The sequence below is a fragment of the Electrophorus electricus genome, chromosome 3, assembly GCF_013358815.1.
Source record: "Electrophorus electricus isolate fEleEle1 chromosome 3, fEleEle1.pri, whole genome shotgun sequence".
NCBI classification, from domain to species: domain Eukaryota; kingdom Metazoa; phylum Chordata; class Actinopteri; order Gymnotiformes; family Gymnotidae; genus Electrophorus; species Electrophorus electricus.
The window spans coordinates 3413715-3438843 of NC_049537.1; the positions used below are offsets into that span (position 1 = coordinate 3413715).

General features: G+C 48.4%; 1 protein-coding gene and 1 long non-coding RNA gene across 5 annotated transcripts; one reads left to right on the forward strand and one right to left on the reverse strand.

The window, feature by feature from the left end:
* Nucleotides 1–2524: 2524 nt before the first annotated feature.
* On the reverse strand, nucleotides 2525–16994 carry LOC118241031. Its single transcript, XR_004775800.1, has 3 exons — nucleotides 16908–16994; nucleotides 2973–5134; nucleotides 2525–2824 (listed from the first exon to the last, which is right to left on the reverse strand). It is a non-coding gene; the product is annotated as an uncharacterized LOC118241031 (long non-coding RNA).
* amotl2a (angiomotin like 2a) lies at nucleotides 14771–24658 on the forward strand. Of its 4 annotated transcripts, none has more exons than XM_027007705.2 (11): nucleotides 14771–15018; nucleotides 15995–16779; nucleotides 16864–17056; nucleotides 18471–18615; nucleotides 18757–18843; nucleotides 20699–20994; nucleotides 21115–21314; nucleotides 21430–21531; nucleotides 21674–21834; nucleotides 22156–22338; nucleotides 22599–24658. In XM_027007705.2, the coding sequence occupies exons 2-11, from the start codon at nucleotides 16076–16078 to the stop codon at nucleotides 22691–22693; spliced, it is 2166 nt and encodes a 721-aa protein (XP_026863506.2). In that variant the 5' UTR covers nucleotides 14771–15018; nucleotides 15995–16075; the 3' UTR covers nucleotides 22694–24658. The 4 variants fall into 4 exon arrangements, with proteins under 4 accessions (XP_026863506.2, XP_026863508.2, XP_026863509.2 ...); XM_027007707.2 differs by lacking the exon at nucleotides 14771–15018 and adding an exon at nucleotides 15499–15663; XM_027007708.2 differs by lacking the exon at nucleotides 14771–15018 and adding an exon at nucleotides 15750–15801.
* The last annotated feature ends 471 nt before the right edge of the window (nucleotides 24659–25129 follow it).

The window sequence follows — 25129 nt, forward strand, 5'->3', positions numbered from 1 at the left end:
ATAAGCAGTATCCTGGCTTTTCAGTCCCCCCAAAACCAGAACACCCCCCCCCCCCTTTACTTTAACGGTGTTGCTTGGGTTTTGGTACGGTTTGAAGCCAACTGTTAACTCCAAAGTCTTTCTCTCACCATTCCCCATGGCAGTGAGCCGTTTTCCTCTCCTCAGGCCATCTTGAGAATACCACAGGATGTATCTAATTTGACTGTAAGCTTTCACCAGTGGTTGGCAGAAGCCTCTGTTATGTAAAAATGTATTGTGTCCCTCTCCCTTTGAACACTAATGAAGGCAACCAATCGGAAACTAGCCTTAATTTTATTGGACTGCCCTGTGACCGCTAGCATGCTAACCCTGCTGCTCGATTGACACTCAGTCCTGCTTTTGTGTGCGCACGTTCTAATACAGAACTTTGGTTTAAACGCCAGTTTGAACCTCTGTGCTGAATGTCATAGGTTTGTGTATGAGCGTGGTGGCTTGACTTGGGAAAATGAATAGAATAGCTGGCCCCTGACCCCTACCCTGCATTGTTTTGAGCAATGACTACGGTAACAGATGAAGATTGGAGTTTGCTCATTTGTAAATCAATGGCTGCTCCTCAGGACCAGGGCTACAGGCAGCTATTCATATTCAAGCCACCTGATAACAGCTGACTGGCCTCTCTAGGATTCAAAGTCCTGCTAGATGCCTCACTGCTCTCTCTGTACCATTGTTTTAGTTTGGCAAAGGTTTTTTGCTCCAGGGAGAACTCTTCACACTAACAGGAAAACCGCATTTCAAATGAAGAGTCCATGACTTTGACCGGCCGTATGAACTTTTGAGATGCACAGACACTTTTTTTCCAGGAGGGGAAATAGTCATCGTTCCTGAATCCTTGCGCCACAAATTCCTCCTTAATAGTTAACAGACTTACTTGGCGGCCATGCCGGTTACTTGGTCCTTGTGAATGGTCTACCAGACTTTCACATGCTGCACAAACCAATCTTGTTGTGACTGACCAGCAGTCAGCAAGTGAGGGTAAGCCTGTGCAACTCTGCAAGGCTGCAGCCTTATCTTAATGAGCAAACACTAGTGTGCATTCCTCCCCGCCAAGGGCTTGTGACCCCATGCTGGATTCTTGTTCGCTCTGCACAGGAACCGTGGAAAGGAAGTGCAGCTGTATGGAGGAATGTGAAAGGGGCTGGGTCACACCGTGCCAAGCTCGGCGGGTGGAGGAAACATACACATTTGCACGGGCACATCTGATCTTTGTACATGCACAGGGGACCAGAGCCCACAGGGACAGACTACCTGTTTACATTCTTGCTTGGGGAGGGATTTACGCAAACACTATTAATGTTTTAACTTCTTAATCCTTTCTATAGCAGTAGTGCTGAGTGGCAGCAGTGATCAGTAGGAGTAGTGTAAAGTTGCAGCTGTACTCAGTAGTAGTAGTAGTGCAGAGTGGCAGCTGTAGTCAGGAGGAGTAGTGCAAAGTGGCAGCTGTAGTCAGTAGTAATTGTATTTGTACAGAATGGCAGCTGTAGTCAGTAGGAGTAGTGCAGAGTGGCAGCTGTAGTCAGTAGTAGTTGTATTTGTACAGAATGGCAGCTGTAGTCAGTAGGAGTAGTGCAGAGTGGCAGCTGTAGTCAGTAGGAGTAGTGCAGAGTGGCAGCTGTAGTCAGTAGGAGTAGTGCTTGTGGCAGCTGTAGTCAGTAGTTTTTGTAGTGCAGAGTGGCAGCTGTAGTCGGATTAGTGATATGTGGCAGCTGTAGTCAGTATTTTTTGTAGTACTTGTGGCAGCTGTAGTCAGTAGTTGTAGTGCCTAGTGGCAGCTGTAGTCAGTAGTTTTTGTAGTACTTGTCTCATTAAAGTTATCCTCTTTCTTAGGCATTGTTTAAGTGGTACAGTGTAACTAAACCATACCAGTTGTTCCTAGGCAGTTTTAATGCTGATGTCTCTTTTAGTCTAATAGCTCAGTAAAACCATCGTTATGTCCATCATAAAGTGATGAGTGGCCTTGGGGGCGGGTAAGAGAGTGATCACATGCAGGAGGAGCTCCCCCAAGGAGCAGCGTCGTAAATCGGCACGGCCTCTCTGATCCCCCCCCATGGCAGACTGGCTCTCTCGGGCTCTTGCTCAGTTTCTTAGCCCCTGCTGTCTGAGAATTAGGCAGAACACAATTTCCATGCTGTGAAATAATCGCACTGGAAACTGTGGTCAGTTTAATTGTGTAATCCAGAACACGTGACCGTTAGGAGGAGACCGACCCCCTTGAAGGGTGAGCTCAGCCGATGCGGTTCACTGTATTTTGAATTGGACTACATATTGAGATGTGGAGGGGACATACACAAGGACGACACCATCGGGTCCCTGCTGGGACAACGTGTAAATGGAGAGAGACAGGAAGCATAGGACACACTGTGCCTGAGAAGTAATGGCTTGTACAGAATGCTTCAAAAGCCCTTAGGGAGATTTTCATTATAGATGGTCCATATGGTGAAGGTGGTTGTACAACAGCTTGTTAGCCATCCAAAGAAACTTTGGGGAACATCTTTATTACCTCTTATTACCTTTATTACAATTTTATTACCTCTTATTTCCAAGAGAGTTTGCAGTTTCAGCTTTAGAAATTTGAGTAAGGGTGTTTGGAACACAGACAGACATTACACAACAGAGAAGAACCAATCTCGACCCCGTGTTCATATAAGAGGGAGTGTACAGTGGGATACTTGTTCTACCAATCAAAGGTGAACAGTGCTGTTTTATGTTTGTTTTATGGTGCTGATTGCTTCTGAGAAACTGTGACTTAAATTGTTGACTTGCGGCACATCTATGTAGTAAAGTCAGTCTGTGAAGGGAAAAAAAAGATTTATGTTGGTATGGTGTTCCAAGTAGCACAAATCATATGCCAGTTGTGTTAATTTCCAGACATATGAGGTTGCCAGCTAAGGAATTCTGTTAGATACCACAAGCAAGATAAATGGAGGTTCTCATACCTCAGTCCTGGATGTTTATAAATTTCTTCATATTCTGAGCAGAGATGATTCACCGAGCACACTTCATCCTGTCTCGCCCATTTGTGAGCAGGAAATCATGGCACTTTGCCTCTGAGAAGCTCTGGGGAGAGCCAGAGGAATCCTAGGAATTTCGATCCCCAGCAGGACATCATGGAATTGCAGTGAGAATGGTAATGAGCGCTCACACGCGGGAACCAGAGCACGCAGACTCCTACCGAGAGCTTTTATTCCCTCGTCTTTATAGTGCTCCAACAGATGTGCAGAGACGTTTACGTGATGTAATCATACACCAACCAGGCTGAAGAACATGTCTAATCTCATATGGTTATATCTCATGATTTGTTGTTCTTCTGGGTAGAAGTCAGGAGGTGTATTTTCAGTTATCTTGGGCCCTTTCCCACACCCTCTTACTCCCGATCTCGCGCTTTCTTTTCCACTTCTCTCTCTCTCTCTCTCTCTCTCTCTCTACCCTCCCAAAGCAGTATTGTAGAAAAACAACAGGAGTGATCATTTGTGATATTTAGGAAATTGTTATTGTCAATGTTTCATGTTAATAATAATTAACATGAAGGAACTATCTGGCATGAATTAATACTTGAAGTCAAGATGAGAAAGGAAAAACTGAAAAGAAAGAAATTAAATGGTAAGGAGAGAAGGAAGAAATGTGTAAATATATGAAATGAATACATAGATAAATGCATATAGGTGTTCACATGGCAACACAGCAACATGTGTGTTGTGTTATGGTGGGCCATTCACTGTCCCTCATGTTATGGCAGGCAGATGTGTATTGCCCAGCTAAAGTGCTGCTGTCTTTTTAGGGCAGTTTGTCAGTTTTAGACATCTACAGTTGAGGTTTATCATCTCAAATTTAGTAAAGTAAATTTGATGAGAAACTTGTGAACGTTTCTGTGTTTCACTGAGTCTGTACTTTGTCAACGTGGTTCTATGTTTAATATCAGTCACTGTGAACAGGTAGTCTCTTTCTGTGTGTGTATGTGTGTGTGTATGTGTGTGTGTGTGTATATGTGTGTGTGTGTGTGTGTGCGTGAGAGAAAGAGCCCGGGCCATTGAAGGTGAGGCTTATCTGTCCGGCACTGATGCACTGCCTGAGAAATCTCCAAGCCTGCACATGACATCCGTCGCTCGCAGTCCCCTGCACCTTCCTCTCCTGCTCCCACGGTGCTGGTGGGCACCAGGCATCATCCGCATCTTCACCCTCACACCCACACTATTGCACACAAGAGGACGTCACGGGCCCGGGTTCCCCCATGAGCACTAGATGGGCAGCTCTGAGATGTTTGCTCAGTCGGCCCTGTGCTGTTTGCACTGGCTGGAGGGGGTTCACAAACTCTTGAAGAGGCGAAGCAGTATGATGAAGGGAGTCTGACGGATCCGAGCTATGGTTGCTTTCAGTCTGGCAGTGATTCTTTTTGGGGTTGAACAGAGTCTAATTACCTTACTGACATCTTTTCTTTGCCTGTCTGGAAGACACACAGCAGTGCTTCATGTTTTCCGATGCCTAAATCTGCTCCTAATGATTTTAATGCGTCCATGTTCTTCAGAGCTTTTTTACCCCACCAATTCCACTGGTCTTCCATAAGTCATTTTTCTGTAGTTCACAGTAATGTTTGTGGCGTGCACGTACACCTGAATGCACTGTGTTGGGGCTGAGCTGCCACGTCCTGGTTACTGCGCCCGTGCGTGGCATGAACCCTCTGGCCTGAAAAATTTAGCCAACGCTACGTGTTGGAGCGGAGCCCACCGCAGAGCGGCGAACACGCCGACCGCGTGTCTCCGGCCCTGTGTCTCAGCTTCCCCCTTTAGACTCCACGCCGCAGGCTTGGAATGCCGGGGAATATGCAGACGCAATTAGCGTACGTCCAGAATAGTCCGGGAGAAAGCGCCGCCCAGCAGATCGAGACTGGCCCGTGGGCGGGAGGGGATAAATTTGGCCACTCTGTAGTGGACTTGCCATCTCTGGGTGAGGACACAGCTCTCTCCTTTGTGTTCTCTTCCCTGCTGTGTGGGCCACTATTTGGGTGCCTGTTTTTACAGAGGTGGGATGGCAGGTGTCTACCGTCATATAGATCCAGCACTGGGAAACCAACTGAGGTCACCTACGCCTAAGTCTGGAGCACCTTCAGCAGCAGAGAAAGAATGTGGAAATTCAGGTTAAATTCTGCGTAGTCAAGACAGCGGGAGATTTGTATAGACATTGACAGGAATGTAGAAAACAAAATATTTTGAAAAGTACATTATAAGACATGATGGTTTGCATGCCATGGAATTTTACAGTGAGAATGTGTACTAATCGTCTATACTAAGGTAGCTGTGTACTATTGTAAGACTTCAGCATTCAATATTAGTTTATACATGCGTAGGCTACACTATTGTTTCAAGAGAAGCCATACTTTCATTTGGATACGTGGGGTGATGGCGAGACCTGACATGGTTATTGTAAAGATGGAAACAGTGGCATCGAGTTACATTGACTGTACAGTAATCCACAAAGTAACAGGAGTACAGTGTTGAACGGAATGCCTTAATGTTACGCGTTTAAGGCCGCGATATTCAGTCCAGTCCTCTGACCATACCAGGTTTTTCTTGTGTTCCACCTCCTATACCTGAATAAGGCAGAGCTTTTGATTACCAGGCTAGGGTGGGCTAGAACAGAGCAAAAACCTGGAGTTTCAGAGACCACCCAAGACAGGATTCAGTACCTGGGCTGAGTGGTATCTTACACCAAAAGGTTTTTCCAGCTTTTCTCTTTAAATGTTATATTTTTTTCATTACCTAAGGACACCTCACAATGCTGTTGCTCTACCTTTCCCTCCTTCACTGCAAGATCACTCACTATTCACTACTCTCCGGTCTAGCCAGGCCTCCGGGGTCTATGGTGGCAACCCCCCTGTTTTGCTTCTTCTGCCTGCTCCGTTTCCCGTTACTTTGTCACAACACCTGATTTACAACCAACCAATCGGCTGTTGCTTAATAAAGATTACGTCTGTGACATCCATTGTTAACATGTGCGCCGGCCGACCGTGTCACCGTGTGGCGGAATGCTTCGTATTATGACGCATTCGTCTGCTGACTAGCCAGTGGCTGGCCGCGATGCCTTTGTTATTCCCGAACGCCATGTGGTGGTGAGCTGAGTGACAGCGTGGCATGTTCTAGAGTTTCTAGTAATTGGGTTGTGGTTTTTGTGATTTTGGGGGGGGGGTTGTGAGTTCCGCTATGCTGCAAGCGCGTTTCAGATGTGCGATGGAGCAACGTCAGGCCCACAGTTCTCAGCAAGCTCCTGCATTCCACAGTGGATGTCACGGCTGAAAAAAAAAAAAAAAAGGGTGCAAAACAGAGGGAAGCAGCACTGTGTTTGCCTGGGAAGGTCGTGCTCGCACGGCTCTGTTTGCTGATAGTGATCACGACCGCAGTGGCCTGCGCGTAGGTCAAGTGCGATAGTGCATCCTGCCTACCGCCTGTAGCGTCTGTATCTCAGCCTCAGCTGTTTAATTTGAAAAGCGTTCGAAGGGATTCTGCAGTATTGGCAGGGCATGGAGATGCATGCCTGTTTGTGTACATCTTTCTCTCTCTCTCTCTCTATCTACCCTCGCTCTCCCCGGATCCCTCCTTCTCATTTTCTGCCCGCGAGCTGAGGCTGGAAAGTCCTCAGGAGTGGGCTTCATGTGATCGCAAGTAACGTCAGGGCGACGGCGAGCTTGCCATGACCCCTCCCTGCTGCTGCGGCGGAAGTGGGGGGTTCCCCCTCCCCTCCGCCAGGCCTGCTGAACAGTCCCACGTCCTCCTGCTCACCCAAATGATAATTAACCTCTTTAATGTTAGAAGGTGAGATGCCTTTTGTTCAGGAGCACTCACACTGGCGGAGTAATTACAAGGGAGAGGAAATAAAGGCGGGTTTTATGGGCTCTGAACGTCACGTTCTGTATGTGGTCGGGGCCGGCAAAGGAAAGTTGCTCTGGCTGTACTGGTGTTCGGCAGGCCACCGTTACATTTCAGAAGACCTGTGGCATGTAAAGAACTGATCCCATGTGAACGTATTCGGGACTCACGTCAGTTCGACAGGCATGCAGCACATTCCACAGCGTGTTGATCATTAACGAGCTGTTCGTCTCTTCCCCGGCATCTGGAATACAATGTGTCCCTGTGTAGGATTTTGGCTCCTGGGTGCTTGTTTTAAAAGGCATCCGTGTCGCTTCCATGATGGGGTGGGCGTGTGTGTCTGTGTGTGTTTGCCAGCGTGCACGCATGTGTGCATGTGCACGTGTGTTCTGCACTGAACGTCTATAGGGCCGGAAGTCCTTGTTCCAGACGCCTAGCTGGAAGAAGGCAGGAATCATGCTCCAAAATCCCAGGAAACATCCGTAATTTTTTTGTCTGCATTCTTTTGCGGTTGACCGGGCTCCCTCAGCCTGCGCGCCTCCTAGCAGGAAGTGCAGAACAATGGGATCAGAGTGGCAGAAACAGGCAGACAGACAGGCGGCTCAGGGCCTGAAGGGGGGGGGGGGGGGGGGGCACCAGGCAAGGACCCCCCCGCTCCAGCTTCCGTCGACCACCACTCAGGGACCGCAAGCATGCTGGACCACTCACAGCAGAAGACAATGACTGGGTCCGCAAGTTAGCCTGTGTGTGTGTGTGTGTGTGTGTGTGCGCGTGTGTGTGTGTTTGTGCAGATAAAATGTGGCAGTATGGGGTCTTTTTCTGGAATCTTTCAGGAAAGGTTTGTGTGTGTTGGTACTTGTGACATATCTAACAATTCCCATAATCTCATATCGATAAACACATCATATCTATATAAAAATACTTGTTAAGAATTGATTTGTCCCTGCTCATCTTCAGTGATGTTTTTAAGGAGGCATGGTTTCTCATGTGTCTGTTACGCACCATGGTACTGAACACCCGTGCATGTTTACGTGTGCATGACGGCACTACCCTTTAACGTTGAACCAGCTAGAACAGCCAAATTCAAATGATTCACACACGCATAAGGGAACAACAAGCCACTGAAAATATAACATCATAATTTTGCATAAATACAGCATATTCCAAAAGCTCTTTGGTGAAGTGTTCCAAGCAAAGGCATATTTGTGTAACAGATGTAGAAAAAAAATCTCTATATGTATTATCCCTGTTGTTCTGTTAATTCTGTTAATCTGTCTTTTTTTGTTTTTTTTATTATGGTATTTCTCATTTGTTTCTATGGCCAGTGGGAGTACAGGTATATTTTGTCCTTTCGGCGCACCCAGAGTTTGGTTGCATAATTATTCTGTAACACGATTTTTACCTCCGAGCCAGAGGAGGGTGAAGTTAGAGGAAATGTTTTCATTCAATTTGGTTTTAATTTCCTGAATTCCAAGGAAGAGAGTGATCCATGCAAGTGCTGAAACCAACGTTCAGTGTCCCGAGTCTTAAACTCTTCACAAAGCATAGAAAGGACCACCATGGGGACAGACACATAGACGTGCCCATCAGCCAATAAGAAAACACCCCTATAGTGCTGTACACTGGAGAAGGCAGGTGCTGGAACCATGTAAAGGGACTGCACCAAGCAGCTGGGCAGCGAGAGACGCCACCCAACCTCTCAGACCACTTCCCCCACCTGGTGTGTGTGTGTGTGTGTGTGTGTGTGTGTGTGTGTGTGTGTGTGTGTGTGTGTGTGTGTGTGTGTGTGTGTGTGTGTGTGTGTGTGTGTGTGTGTGTGTGTGTGTGTGTGTGTGTGTGTGTGAGTGAGTGAGCCCATGTGGACATACGCTATCTCTAGGCTGCAGGCTAAAAAGCATTTGTCTCATTTCAATGGTTGATGACGCGCTCAAAGCTCTCCAGTCAGTATGGCCTTGGGAGACAACTTTATCTGCTCTGGAAGTGAACGCTTAATGGGCCATCTGCTCTGTTGGGTGTGTGTGTGTCTGGTTGTGAGGGAGAGAGATGGCAGAGAAAGGAAACCCATCTTTTTTTTGTTCTCGGTTCCCTCCCACTGAGGACGATACCAAATGTTACCATTTAAAAATGATGTTTTGCTTTCCGAATCATCTCACGCCATGAAAGTTCCGAACGTCCCCTGTGTGGCTGGTCTTGTTAATACGGCGCTCTTTTGTTTGGCCTCAGATTTGATTCTGTTCCGACCCCTTCTGTTAGCTTTTTCTCCTCTAACGTTGCGAAGCTGGGGGCATTCAGAAAAAAGAAAATAAAATCACAAATGACCCTCCCTAAACCCGTCCCTGTTTCCCGCATGCCGCGCAGTGAGGTGTGCAGGCTGCAGTGGGCTCCCAGGCAGATATGCATGTTTGGAGCAAATGGTACATTCTACTGGGGCCTGGTTTACAAACTGGTCCTGTTAAAATGACATAAAGCATCCCTGGAGTGGACTAGTATGGACAAGGCAAAAGGAACAGAAATCATGTTTGTTTTCAGGTGATAAACACAATGCTATGCCAGAAAAAAAAAAAAAGGAATGAAAACAGATCAATCAGTATCCGATTTTGTCCCTTTTTCATGCCGTTTTTTTTCCGGGGGGTCGGCCCTTTCTGCTGACTTTCAGATGCGCATTATATGCATATTAGTCCCTGTCCACAACACAGACTTAAGCCCAACGCGGTGCGTTTCCATAGAGATGCCTGCATCACAATGGCCCCTTATGCTGCGGGAGAGCGGCTAAGTGTCGGTCTCTCCCGACACCTGCTCCTGCCGTAATGGCCCTGTGGAATGTGGGGTGAAAGTGAGAGCATACGGATCGCCGGTGGTGTCAACGCAGAGGGGCACAGGTGTGGCCAGGGAGGCGAATGACGCAGCTGAGTTTAGCTGGGAGGTGGTGGACATCTCTCCTCACCTCCCTCTTCACACCTGGGAACCTTTCTAGCTGATACCTTACCGTAGCCGTGAAAAATAATTGCGCCCGTAAAAATGTGTGTTTGTCTCTCTCTCTCTCTCTCTCTATCTATATATATATATATATATATTTGTTAGTGTGCTGCGTGTGTCTTTCCGCTTTGTATATAATAACTGGCACTAATATTTTAGGGTGTTTTGTCTCTGAAAGGTTGCTTGCATGATTGTATGTTGGGGGGGCTGTGAATGTGAGTGTTTTTCTGCACATGCATCTATGAGAAATGGAGGAGGGGCTCTGTGCTTTCCTCTCATACACCATTTGGTGCTGGAGAAAGAACAGGTGCCACTTCTCCAGAAGGACCCCCCCCCCCCCCAACACACACAAAGACACAGACCAGTCATCTGCCCCATATCTCATATCTCGGACGTAAAGAGACCTGAAAGACTCTCGGTCAGTAAAGGACTATTGTATGAACTTTGGTATACACTTTACAAACTTATGCATTTCTGTATGGGTCTGCACAACAAAAGAAACCGTGTACTATGTCTAAACTAAGTCACTCTTTACTTCATTCGTATGTCCAAATAGTGCAAGCTAGTTAGGCCTTCAAAGTACAGTCCTGCTCTTTACAAAGAGGGCAAACTGTGTCCTTCACAAAACAAATGAGTCCCGAGTTTACTAAACAGTACTTGATGAGGGTTTAATGTTGTCTGCAAATAGCAGCAAACAAACCCTGGAAAACTGGAATAACATCCCTCCTTAAAGATCCCGTGTTTATGGTCCAAACAAGATTTCTTTATTTTGCGAATGCTACAAACGGCGAGAACAGGGTTCTCGCTGAGTCGCAATGCTTAAGCGCAACATTGATATGGTGGAATGTCGGCGCTGCTGTGGGTAGAGAGAGGGCAAGTCCCAGCACGGCCCTTCTCTGTTCTCAGCACCCAAGTTGTTCCATTGTTGTACTGATAACACAAAAGTTTGTTTTTTTCCTTTACCTTGAGGTGGAACAGAAAACCCGAAAGAGTATTGTAACTGTCAACACACACACACACACACACACACACACACACACACACACACACACACATACACATACACATTTGTGTATGTGTGTATATATATATATATATATATATATATATATATATATATATATATATATATATATGGCCTAACAGCACAGTGCCTTGTGTTGACAGTAACTGTACTCTTTTAGGTTTTCTGTTCCATATTGTATTTCTTATATGTTGTACCATATTGTTTTCTCTTCCTTTTAATTATGTTTAATGAAAAGTGGATTCAACTGCTGATTCTGTCTAGTGTGTGTGCTTGGTGTGTTTTCTTGGTAAATGTCAGCAGGTAAAGTGTACTGATTGAAGTCTCGAGGCTTAGACACAAACGCTTGCTTTGTTCTTTGTGTGCACTCCGAGACACTGGCCAAAGCTCCGACTGAGTTCTTAACAGCTACGGAGAAAGCCGTAACCTGCCTTTGAAGGTGGCTGTCGGAGAGACATTTGGAGTTAATTTTAGAATTGAAAGAACAGACGTCACAAAGCAAAGGGAAATCGCTCAGCGCGGTGTGGATTGCGCACCTGGATAGTGGATACTGTTAACATTTCGGGTCCTAGTGAGCTGTTCTGTTGTTTAAAGTACACACCGGGTTACGTGAATGACACCACCTGCTGATTCACTCTTCAGCAGGTGCAGTAGGGAACTGCTGGACATCTAAACCAGTTGTGATGTCTGCATCACAAAATGCAGCTTAAACCTTCCTCGTCACGTTATTCATAGTCATGACGCCTGATGCCGACCTGGCGATAAGTGGAAAATGTGATGCTGTTTGAAACGTGAGCCGCGGAAAGGTGAGCGGACAGCTGAAAGCCTTGCTGATCACCCGGCTAGAGGCAAGGACAATGGAGGGCAGTGATGTAGAGTGTCACACACAATTACACATAACTCAGAGATGGGTGCAGCTGTCTTGTCTGCTTCTTTGTGTGTGCTGTGCAAGCAAATAAGCAAAGTGCTGTGTGTGTGTGTGTGTGTGTGGTGGGGGAGATTGGTTATTGAGCCACTGCAGTAACCCTCTGGCCAGGATGAATTTGGTTAGGCAAATGAGCGGTGAACTGAAAGGTCAAATGACCTGATAAGGATCTCCTCTCCTCTAGCTGCTCCGCTCAGAGCCTTGATGAGTCTTCTGACCCCTGGGTGTTCCATAACCCCTCACTGATGGGTCTGGCAGTGGATGGCCACACTGAGTGTGAAGGGACATGCGTGTGGTTTAAATATGATGGTGTTTGGAATAAATGTTTGCAAGATAAGTGGTTGCCTTAGTAGTTTTTTGTGTACAATTAATAATCAATTAATCAATAAATTGGTCCTTGCTGGAGCTGAGCCCAGGTGGCTGTGTGCCTCTCTCTTTAAAGTGCTAGATGGTTCGTTTGTTCTTGGTGCTTTGGTGAGGAATTCCCTGTGCAGGCAGGTGCTCTCTGGAGTCATTCAGGAGCACACGCTCATGTAAACATGGTTTAAGACCAGTTGTTTCACACACTCCTGACGCCACACTCATGTTTGTTGTTTGTCTCTCGCTGCCTTTCAGACCACGAGCAAAGTGTTTGTTTAAGATGAACACATTCATTTTCAACATTTTCAACTGGGACTTTAAAAAAAAAAAAACAACAAAAAAAAACTTACTGTCAGGATATACTAGAAAGTAAATGTTAGTTAATATTTTCTTCTCTGTTCTTTATTTTGTTCTGCACTAAAGCATTTCTAGTATAGATTAATTATAGCTTTTTGTCCTAGTTGTCAAAAACATGTCATCTTTGTAACTGATACTGTGCAGGAGTTGTTTCTTATGCAAATATTACTTTTCTGCACATGTATGTATATTTTCATTTAGGGTTGTTAGGTACTCGCTAGACTGTTGGGTCAAAATTCTGACAACAGACACAGCAGCGTGCACAACTGGCCCTGTGCTGTGTATGTGGGGGGGGTGCACAGACATGTTGTTTACAAAGAAAGGCTTAATTAAGGAGCAAAAAACGCAGGCACCCCCCCCCCCCCCCCCCCCGCCACACACACACACACACCTTACTGGTGCTAATGTATGGAATGCGGCCATTTCCTCTCTCTGGAGGAACAGAAAGAGAAGCGGAACCGAGTCTCTCTCTCTCTCTCGCTGACCTTTGCTGAACTGTCTTATGTGGCACGAAGCTTTGTTCTGATGTAACCAATATCTAATTCATTTCCTATTCATTATTAAGTATTCTGGGATTTGTCATTACCAACTCGGTGCTTACAGAGAGGATCTGACCAATCTGGTCTACATATTTCTGAAGGTTGTTTCACGTTATTCTATTGCGTATGTTTCAGGAGTTGAGGTATTATTTTAGTGCCACACTACAGGGTCAGTTATACCAATTCCACTGAACAGGTGCACCAAGATTTCTCTCCAGCACAACATGGCCCAAATTCAGCACTGTATAAACAGTACAGGCCTTAGGCAAACGCATATATGTTCCATCAAGATCCAAATACTCAAACGTACCTTCCAGCTTTGCCCCATGAACGTTCCTCTTTTTTTTCGGTCTAGCCCTTTGGACAGGCTTTGTGTGCCGAGCCTGGAAGGCAGAGAGCCGAAACGGATCGGCGCATGGGTGCCACTCGCCCCAACTACACATTCACAAGCCAAGACTTGCTCTCTGCACGCTTGGCACACACCAGCCCATTTTGGGTTCGGTTCACGTTTACATGTGCAGTTCCCACATGTTCACCCGTGGAGTTCACTGGCCATCGGACGTATTCTGTTCAACTGAGAACAGGGTAATCCACCATCTGACACAGCTCCTACGTTCTGTGCTGCGACAGGATGCTCTTAAAGGGTATGTGAGAGCACGCTCTTAAAGGGTACGTGCACGCGGGCCAGGGAGGAAGCATCTAGGTACGGTAAAGTGAGAGAAAGGGGAGTTGATCTCTTGAAAGGTGCCTGTGCTCATTCTAAATGCGTCTGGGTGTGTACTGCAGGTGGAGATTATACGACAAACAAAATCACAAGAAGAAACAGGATAGGACAGTGGTCCTTCATCAGCTGCGCGCGTGCGCGTGTGCGTGTGCGTGTGTGTGTGTGTGTGTGTGTGAAGTGTGTCAGATTGTAGTGAGGTCGGGGCTGGAGTGTTCAGTGAGCAGATGGCAGATCTCTCCCAGTAATGTCTGCTGTAGGGTACAACAATATGTCTCTCTAAAACCGTATTAAGGAGGGGGGGACGCTGCCCTCCATGGACAGCTGGCAGGCAGCATGCCTGAAACACACATGCACACACTCTCACACACGCACACACACACATATTCAACAATGAACTGGCACAGGCCAGGGCTTAAATATTCACCAGCTGAAAGCAAACAAAGAACTTAAAATCAATTCCTTATGAGTTTTGACAGTCACTGTGTAGCATCTGTGCTCCTGTTTGAAATCTAGCAGTTGAAATTATGGGAGTTTTTTTTTCCCCCATTTGTGTTAGTTGGTTTCTCTACCAGCAAGAGAAAAACAAAGAAAGATGTAAGTAAAAGACTAAGCAAAATTTGTGAAACGTGAGGACAGATGAGTCAATGCACTGGGAACGGGGCACCACTCTAATATCGTTTTATACTTTAAAATAATAAGAAAAAGTTCGGGTGAACTTTTCTTTTTATGTTTTTTTTTTAAATGTTTTTTTATGTGGTTCTTTCATAACACGCGACGCAGAAAGTCAGTAAATCCAGCTCATGGAACTACCAAAGAAAAGGCGAAGCGCCCGCCGTTCTCATCCGCCTCCGCACTCCTCACGCAGCATAATCATTAATTGCATGAAACCGACAGCTGTTTACAGAAGATTCCCCGTCCACACGGGCAGGACGCGGCAGCGCTCGTCCTGCGCCCCCTCCCCCGTTCCCTCCGCGCTCAGCAGTCCCGCGTTTGATCCCCGGGGGACCCGGAGCCTCGCGCATTCCGCGCATTCCGCGCGCGACGAACAATCGGCCCCCGGTCGTTTATCAGCGGCGCCCGCCCCTCGGCGCGCACTCCGTCGTGGGAGCTCTCCGGGCGCACTTACGCGTCCTCGGCCAAGCGCACATGGGAATATAAACGCCCGTGCGGCGTTATTGGGATTACAAGAGACGTGCGATCCGTCATGCGACTTTGATTTGGTGAGTTTAAAGATTTCTCACCAAATCGTCGGGATGAAGGAAGTTTTTTTTCTGTTGCGGGTGGTGTGTGTGTGTTTGTGTGTGTATGTATGTGTGTGTGTGTGTATGTATATATATATATATATATATATATATATATATATATATATATATATATATATATATATAAATATAAATATAAATATATAAATCTCTCTACCCCGTGAGTGTGCGAGGATCCCGGCTAATGTAAGGGCTGTGGAAGAAACCAACCTCCACTTTCTCGCGTATTTCCTACAACATCTGGATCGGGACGTGCTTGCGTACATGCCAGTATAAAGACATGCGCTGCGTTGTGACTCAGAGCCGAATCCTCTGTGTGTACATTCTCCAGCCACTGTCGTGTAATCGGTGGGTTACTGGTGGAACATTTGAGTGGGTTTTTCGTGTAAATAGTACGCTACTGACTTTAGCATTTCACTGGAAAAGTTACGAGAGGACGAGCCAATGGAAGCGCGCTCGCAAACCCAGGAAACAAGTGACGCAAGTAATGGTGTAACCGTACTCATCCTTCAGTCGTTTCCTCCGGTCCGCAGCGGGGGAAGGTTACGTTTCGAGGCGTAAGCGGTCGCTCGGTGTAATGTGGCACGGTCTCGGACTCGGATGGTATGTGCATACGCTTCGTGCGGGGTCTCGCGGAATGCAAGAGGGGGGGGGGGCTCGTGTAGCACAGTTCCAGCGGGGTACTTACAGGCTGACGTGGTGTTGCCACGAGCAGAGGCGCGGAGCGGAGAGGCATGTGAAGTGAGGGAGGGGATCCACCGAGCGGGCTATTTGCTGCTTCTGGAGCAATTTAATGTTTCAACTGATGCATTCGATTTAACTAGGATTTTTTTTTAAACATCCAACAAAACTGCCTATACGTTACCGCATGCAAATTATTATTGTTGTCGTTATGTTAGGCTGATTTGTTGTTTTTTAACCACTGTAATTTCAGGTCCAACAGTCAAGACAGAAGATTTCTCGTTATATAAAGCATCGTTTTTAATTGGCTATTGTGCTTCAGCGTTGTCCTGAGATGAGAACCGCGGAGGATTCCTCAGGCACGGTTCTTCACCGGCTCATCCAGGAGCAGCTACGATATGGGAACCCCACAGACGCACGCACCCTCCTGGCCATCCAGCAGCAAGCCTTGCGCGGAGGCAGCAGCGGGTGGGTCACAGGCAGTCCCCGCTCCTCCCTGGAGAGCCTCACCCAGGAGGAGTCACAGTTCCTCCAGATGTCCACAAGGCAGGAGCCCCAGGGCCAGGAGCACCAGGGCGACTGCCCGCACTCTGAGAGCCCTGTGTGTCATCTCTACCAGCTCCACACGGAAGAGCTCCCCACCTACGAGGAGGCGAAGGCTCACTCGCAGTACTTGGCCTCCCAGAGGGGTCATGCTGGACAGCAGCAGGGTGACCCGGAGACACCCGAGCTCGAGCAGGACCCTGGCACGTGGGACCTGAAGCGCGAGCACGCCCGGTCGCTGAGCGAGCGCTTAATGCAGCTCTCGCTGGAGAGGAACTCTGTCCACGACAGCGCACCCATGACTTCCTCGCACAGCTACCCCCAGCTGTCTGGGGGCCACGCAGGCGCGGCCGCGCACGGAGGGTCCGAGCAGCGCGGGCCACCCCCGGAGTACCCCTTCGCCGTCAAAGCCCCGGGATACATGCTGAGTCATTCGCAGGAAAACGGACACTATATCAAAGAGGTCCCTCTAGCTCTCTACTCCCAGCTTCACAGGTAACGACTTCAGACGACCAGCTGCATGCAGCTTCAGCAAAGCAGAATAAAACCTGACCGGCTCCACATTTGTGTCTGCACTAGGTATGTTCCGGCCCAGCCGCAGGCGGCTCGACACAACACCCTACCTGCACTGCCCCCTGCTGGACAGGAGGTCATAGTCGGTGGTTACAGCATCCCCGCTCCTAATCCTCAGATCGAGCAGCTGATGAAGGAAAATGACAGGCTGAAGAGGGAAGTGGAGAGCTACAGCGAGAAAGCGGCCAGGCTGCAGAAGGTAAACGCCGTCGTTTCGTCACGTCTTAAAAGAGGAATTCAGAACTACACACGCAGACGTTGAACAGGCACTTATCCATAGGGGCTCCCCTGTGTCCTGAGATTAGACAGAGTGCGGATGAAAGAAATCGTAGAGTGCTAGTCACTTCCAAACGCTGCATTCCGAAGAGATTAACTCGCTAGCCGTGTAGGAATGTGTGCGGTGGAAGGGATCACAAGGATTCTGATTTCACTTGAGAAGCCTTCTTTTTCAGTAACTGACCCAAAATTTCCTAGAAATCTATTGGGCGTTTGAAACCATATTGAATTTGCCCCGGTCTGAACTGCCCAGTGTTTTCCTGTAACTTAATAATGTCAGTGCTGAAAAGCTGGAATGTCACATCTTTAGCTTGGTCTCTGCTTTTGCAGGTTATATAAGGCTATATTTGGTTATATAAGGTTATATTTGGTTATATAAGGTTCCCATCGTACATTCACTGAAATCTTGCATCGTCTTTCACAAAAGTTCGCAAACCAAACGAACTTGCCTGTGTCTCATGCAAGGCTCCTAAACGTCCATAGTTTGCTTCTGAAAAGAGGGTTGCCCGTGAACATTGAGGACTCTATAGATCAGGCATCCCTCCGTTGGATCAATAGGCCGTAAATTGAAGCGGGAAGGAGGAGGCTCCCCCCGGGATCCACTCCGGCCTCTTTTGTCTGCCAGCTGGAGCCAAAGCCTCAGTTCATCCCAGTGGCTGTGAGAGTAGCCAGGGGCCCCTGAACACCCCACAGCTGATGGGCAGGCCTCGCAGCTGTGGATTCCCCTGACTCAATGGCCTCTTTCACTTTCGTCCCCCCCACACACACCCCCCCACCTTCAAGCACAGACCCATTTGGAATCCGGTGTCTTTTCACTGTGTTTAGACAGCGGGTCAAATCCGAGCGGAGGCGTAAGTTATGCACCTCTTTCCTTTTCCCTTTGTCGCCCTTAACAGTCCCGAGTGAACGGTAAAATCAGTTATCCCCCCCCCGTTTTTTTCCACAAATGTCCGGGTACATGCAGTGTACAGTCTGGTCTCTCTCAACACGTCCTGTTCCTTTGTTCCCCTGGCTTGCCTCTGGCATCCTGCCATGCGGAGAGATGAATGCACAAACACCTGGGACCTATAAGTGTTCTTTCTGGAATGTTGATTCAATTCCCAGTCCCCAAAGAGCTCTGTGAGAGAGTAATTCACTTGTGGGCAGGCACAATGAGAAGCTCCGCCAAGCACATTCTTCCGCGTCTCCGTTTCTCACCGATCCTGGCCCGGTCGGCTTTTAGGCGGAACGCTTCGGGCTTCCTTTGAGCTCATTCAGGTGCCTACTGAGGAATTCCTGTGATCGAATATGGGCAAAAAAATAATTTTTTTTACAAAAGACTTATTTTCTTTCCACAGCTGGAGAAGGAGATTCAGAGGATATCGGAGGCTTACGAGACCCTTATGAAGGGATCTGCAAAGAGAGAGACCCTGGAGAAAACCATGCGGAGCAAGCTCGAATCGGAAATCAAGAGACTTCATGACTTCAACCGAGACCTTAGGGGTGAGTGTGGTCTTGTAGATTACCATATTCCAGCTAATCTGGCTCATTTTAATACACAAGGTCTCGAATTACGATGCTGGCCACGTCAAAACCACGGTTTCCACGAATTCTCATTTCCACCACTTCTGTATCTAATGCTAGATCGCCTGGAAACAGCTAATAAACAGAGAGCAGTCATGGAAGAGCAAGACCATAGCAAGCAAGCATTCGCCAAACTGGCGGAGCAGAGTAAGTAACACCCCCCCCCCCCCCCCCCCCCCCCCCGCTTCAGTTTACTCAAGCGATCTCTCTCCCAGTTGCCGAACCCGACGTCCTGGCTCTTATGTCTTTTTTAGTTTGTTTGTTTTTTTATCTTCATCAAACATTGCTCCAGCATCACCGCACTGCGTGCTTGTGATGATTGTGATTCCTGAGACCGCTCTTGTTTTGACATATCGCATTAGTAAGCGGTTTGTTAGCATTACAAAGTCAGCTCTCCTGTGAGAAATGACGTTGGCATGTCGGGTCCGGCGTGAGTAGCTGCTTACTGGTGCTAGGTGCGGCCCAGCCACTCTCTTCTGCTGAGAGAGAACCGCTTGTGGAACTTAAGCACAAGCCATTATTAACAGCTTTGGTAAATGTGGTCTGAGTTCCTGGAATATTTTCAGGTATTTTGGGCTATTCCATGCTTGAGGAATGTCGTCCCCCATAGCCCCCCCCCAGGCTCAGTGGAAGGATCCATGGGCATCCTCTACTGCAAGTCAGAGACACCCATTTCAGACCAAGCCCCCTGGCTTCCTGACTTTCCTTCTTTGGGTATGGTGGTGTTGAAGTATGCAGAGACTGTAATGAAGTAAACAGGTTTTGTGCAATACCAGGAGAGGTATTCTGTTGCTTTTGGCACTGGCACCACCGAAGGGCTTCTACTATTGTACTAAAGCTGTTTGATTCAGCCCTCTTTGAATTACAGCTCTCTCGCAAGAATGTTAATTTGGACCTCGCATTGGAAACTAATCTGCTCCGAGTGAACCTTACCTTGTTGCATAATAGAATTAACTCTCCATCAAGCACCTTAGGTGTTTGTCTTACAGGCACCTTGGCTCCATTTGGGTAAATAGAGTGTCCAAGTGTTGCGAAATGACAGACACACACACACACACATACACTCACAAATCAACTATTAGCTCAGGACATCATGTGATTCAACACCTCATATCTTAAAGCAGTATGTATGTTAAACTGCATGACCTTCAGGAGGTATTTGTTTACCACTTTGTCCGAAGGCATTCCAGAGTTCCGATGGATATAAAGACGTGCCTGTGTGCGTAAGTGGATAAGAGGACATCCGCATTCCATTCCTGTGTGCCGTGTAGGGTTGGATAAGCCACACTTCAGCGCAGAGGAGGGTCGGAGTGCTAATGTCTCCCGTTTTTTTTCTAATTAGCTATGTATTTGGACCTGAAAACGAGCCGGCATGGGTGAAGTGTGTCCTGACATGTTGTAATCACTGACTAAAGTTGCGAGGTTGGTTCCCTAAATTGTCAGATAGCTCAGTAGTTGCTCTGGCAGTCTGGGAATTTCAGCCAAAATTGCCGGATCCTCCGTCAAAGGACAGAGATGATTGTGCCACTCCTGCTCCAGCTCATGCAGGTGTGTGTAAACTGAGCAGTCCTCTGTTGTTCCAGACTCCCGTGGGAAGATTGTCTTGTGGGAATCCGTTAGAATGACGCCAAGGCATTAGGACTGCTCCGGGGCATTGTGAGAATCTGTTAGAATGACTCGGAGGCGCGGGGAACACGCAGGATGCGCCCTAGACCTGGCTGTTCGTTTTTCGGCTCTGCTAATGTCTGTGCTCAGAGTCCCTGTGCTCGGAGTTCACTGTACCATGACTGCACAGTCAAGAGTAAGCAGACAGACGCCAGAAAACAACACAGTGCTCCCACGCTGTGTCACCATTCACGCTGTGAAAATACCGCGACTCTCACTGTTGCTGCTGGATGTTGTGATACTTCGAAGTTCAGCTTCACTGGTAATGTTTTTCGAACCAAGTGTCATATTTTCTTTCTCTCTCTCTCCATTTCTCTCTCTCTGTCTCTCTGCGCAGATGAGGAGCATCAGCAGGCGCGAGAGCATCTGGAGGGCGAGCTGAAGCGTCTGAGGGCCTCCGCGGAGGACTGGTGCCGGCGGCGAGAAGCCCTGGAGCAGGCCTTGGTGTCAGCCCAGGCACGGAACAGGCAGCTGGAGGAGGATCTGTGCAAGAAGCGGGCCTACGTGGCGAAGGTGGAGAAGCTGCAGAGTGCCCTCACCCAGTTGCAGGCCGCCTGCGAAAAGAGAGAAGCCCTGGAGCTGAGGCTCCGCACCCGGCTTGAGCAAGAGCTGAAGAGCCTGAGGACGCAGCAGGTACGGCCCGCCTCCGCCTCCCCGCCGGTGTGCGCCAGGCGTGGGCGCCAGCCGTCCTGCTGAGACCGGACGGTTATATTCGTCTCCACTGAACTTCTTTGTTTCTTCTACCCGCTTCAGTGGCAGTGTCAGGGGCAGCAGGTGGGCGGAGCCTCCTTGCCCACCCAGAGCATGTCCCCCTTGCAGCAGAGGCTGAGGGAGAGGGAGGAGCGGATCTTGGCCCTGGAGGCCGACATCACCCGCTGGGAGCAGAAGTACCTGGAGGAGAGCACCATGCGACAGTTTGCCATGGACGCGGCGGCTACCGCTGCCGCCCAGAGGTGAGGGGAGGGATGGCAGCGGGGAGGGGAGCCTCAGGGGACAGCAGACGGGAGCGTAGGCGTTTTAACTCGCCGCTCCTGGGAGGTTTTAACCTTCGGATTTTCTGCGTTCCAGAGACACGACCATCATCAAGCATTCACCGGGGCACTCGCCCGATAACAGTTTCAACGAAGACCTGCCGTCATCCAGCCACAGGCATCGGGAGATGGAGAACAGGTCTGTCGCATGCGTAAAGATGCTCTGGGGGGGACTGTTTGCCTGGAACATCTGCTAGATCTGTTGGAGTAGTACGCCACTGCCAGGACTTGGAGTACGTGTGTTAAACATGTGCTGTGTGTTCGGGTGGGTTTTTTTGTAGGATCCGGGCCCTCTACGCCAAACTGCTGGAGAAAGACGCCGTGATCAAAGTCCTGCAACAGCGTTCGCGGAAGGAGCAGGGTCGCCCAGAGCCTGTCAGACTCCGGCCCGCCCGGTCCGTGCCCTCCATCAGCGCTGCGTCCGTCGTCGTTCGGCCTAAAGGTGAGGAGTCAGGGGGTCGCGCGGAACAAGCTCAGAAACCTGACAACTGGTGCCTTCTTCAGCTATGTAAAGTCTTCAGCACGGAAAGAATGTGCTCATCCAAAATAATGCCACAGAGACTGCCGGCAGACGGCCTCAAATAGGCCTGGTCTTGGGAATCGGAATGCGTTTTCATCTCCCTCTTCTGGAATAGCACCTCCGGAATAGACTGAGGGTATCTGCAGGGGAGCAGATGTGTGCGTGGCTGGGTGGGAGGGGGGAGACGACATTTCTCGGGGCCAGGAAATAAAAAGTGCTTCCTTTTTCTGTCTGTGTTGGCAGGGAAGAGCCTCTCAGATGACCAGACGGCAGCCACGCCCCTGTTCTCTGCCGCGTGCTTGCCTCCCCAGGCCCCGAACCGCGACCGCAGCACCCAGTGCGATGAGCCTTCAGACGAGACAAGTGCCGAGCCTGAGCCTGCCGCTGGGCCAGCTGCTCCGGAACGCGGTCCCGTGCCCAGCTCTGGTGTGTATTTCACACTCACACGCAACCTGTTTCCTAAAAGCTCTGGAGCGAGGACAGTGATAAAATGATATGTTCGCCCTTGGACCATAAACGGCTTGGGGACGGTCCTCCAGGGTTTGATTAACTTAGGTGCAGGTTTAGTCTACACGTCGCCGCCTAGGGGATGTGGGGGTGCCCTCAGACCCCACAGAGTCGAGCCTCTGAGCGCCACGTGTTTATGCATTTTTGGTGACGTTCCTGGCCTCTTTGTCTTTGTGCAGACGCTACTGCTGAACTGCTGCAGACCCAGACTCCTCCGAGCACAGACAGGAGCACCAACGGCGGCGCCAACGACCTGGTGGAAATTCTCATTTAGAGACCGCGAGACCCCGGTAACACCTCCCTAGTGCCCCGGAACGCCCCTCGGGCCTGTGATGCGCGCAGGGTTCGCTGGGCAAGATCTCATCTCTAACGCTGCTCAAGAGGACGGTGACCCATGGAGCCCCTCTCTTCCAGCTAGGCAAAATGAAAGCGGGAGAAGAAGCCGTGGAGTTCTGCCAGTGCAGAGAGGAGAGCTCAGCTCTCATTACCGTCTCTCTACACTTAAAAAAACGATAAGACTGTGGTGCGACTGCTGGTAACTCCCAGCCAGCCTCACACGTGCGCAGCCACCTGAGTCCAAGGTACTTGCAGTACCCTCCAGAACTCCAAGAGGATGCTACCCTACGGCATAAGAATATGTAAAACAGTATATAAATTTATATAAATATGTAACATTTTTATCTTGACATTTATATTTATGATAATGCTGCTGAACTAAGTGCGAGTGTTGTATGGCAGAAGGAAGGGGAGGACAGTTGGATGTTCATCACTGTCAAACTCCTCTTCTACTCTTTCGCCGCGTCTGCACATCAGATTTGTCCGGAAAGGGTGGCATTCGTGTGATGACGTGGCGTACCGCTCGGTGCAAGAATATGTCCTGCATTCCTGGATGGAACGCAGACGTTGCAGCCGCTTCGGTCTCGCTGGGCATAGGAGCCCACGTGCTGTCACAACCGCGTGACCCTGAAACGTCCCCAAGAAAGGACGGCGGGACTAGTCCGCAAAGCCAGCCGCTGTGAATCCTGCCAGGCCTGGGATTACGCCGTTTACCAGAATAGTTAGGTGAATGCCACCTGACTGGGCTCTGGCACTCCCATTGACTAAATTAACATTACAGTTGGTGTTCTTATTATAATTGGCCGCCGGTCAGCTTCCTCTCCCTGTTTTAAGCAGAGGAATCAGACGCCTCTTTTAGCGGACGTAGGCCTGCCTGCTACATACTTGCCTCTTTTAGTGACACTTAAGAGAAGTGTCAGCCTTGGAAGAGACAGGGGCTGATGTTTCGAATGCCTTGCTTATCGCTCTGTGCCGGTATGCCTCTGCGGCCTTCACTGCCGAGCTGGGGACAAAGCTCTCCGCTCGCCCCGCAGTGGAATGCTCCGGCTCGGTGCGAGAGGCTGACCCCTGGCCTGATGGGAATTGCTGCCGTACGGGCTACTGTTATCTTTCTGGGGCTAGGTATTTCCACGACGCTCTGGTAGCTGGTTCTGCCATGAACATCCAAGTCACAGGGTAGTTACACACAGCACCATGGAAACATCTAACCACATTTGGCAATGTTTTATGATTCTATTAGTTCTAATAATAATAATAATAATAATAATAATAATAAACTTTCCAGCACCTTCACTGCAGTTCAAAGTGGTAGTCCAGTGTGTTATGTGTCTTACTGTCTTACATTCACAAGTGACTTACATTTCTGTGGTCAAAAAACTGGCAGAGAAAGAAAGGGTGGAATTGAACCACCTCTACCTTATTTTGCATAAAGCCACGTTCTTGGAACGATCACTCTGGAACGTCCACTCTGGAACGATCACTCTAGACTGGAAGTGTGAGTAGTCAGTATTGCGCCATGTTCTTGTCTATCGGTGAACACTGTTTCTGCCCTTCCTCCTCCTGCACAAGTTATTTGCTGGTCAATGATTTGTCGAGAAGTCATATGCCTTTTAGAAAGCTTATTTTTGCTCTCTACTGAACTGTTTACAGAAAGGACTGTTTGAAAAGAAAAGACATTAATATATTTTCTATATTATTGTGCCTTCGTGGAATCTAGTGACGAACATAATGCCAAAGATTTGCATTGCAAATAAGTTATATAAAGAAAATTTGAGTTTAAGTGTAAATGCCTTTCTCTGGTTGACCCATACTAGGATATTGCTGTGAACTTGTGGAATTGTTTTTGTATGCCTTTAACATTTCATTAATTGAATAAAACTTTAATATATATCTTTTCAAAAACGTGGTGTTGCTTGATTTATGTTCTCTATTTCAACAAAACATAAGAGCTGTCTTGCTTGGAATGTCATGCCAGTAGTCTCTGAAAAGGTAAACGCTCACATCAGGGGGGGGTGTCTGTTGTTGCAGTCTGAGCCACTGACATTTTTGACATGTGCAAGTCTGTACAAACTCCTCTAAATCTCTCCTTTGACGTGAATGGTATCTTTCGTTGCACTCAGAGGATGGCAGCCTTCTTCACTGCAACGCAGCAGTTTTGCCACCTGCTTGACTGCTGGCAGGCGAGTGCACTGGGAATGTGTTACTGCACTGGGAATGTGTTACAGAGCACTGGGAATGTGTTACTCCAGCATCGTGCTCGTGCACCTGGTCGGTGTTCCGCTCTGCTTCTGCCACTGCAACTCTGCAACATAATGACATTTTGGGGAGTGACATCACATGATAGTTGCTGAAAGACATTAGTTAATTCAATCAC

Bases quoted from the DNA above. Each gene is read 5' to 3' on its own strand.
- amotl2a (XM_027007705.2), top strand. From the start codon at position 16,076: ATGAGAACCGCGGAGGATTCCTCAGGCACGGTTCTTCACCGGCTCATC. The intron at 18,844-20,698 runs GTAAGTAACACC...CTCTCTGCGCAG, and splicing joins CGCCAAACTGGCGGAGCAGA to ATGAGGAGCATCAGCAGGCG. The intron at 22,339-22,598 runs GTGTGTATTTCA...GTCTTTGTGCAG, and splicing joins CGGTCCCGTGCCCAGCTCTG to ACGCTACTGCTGAACTGCTG.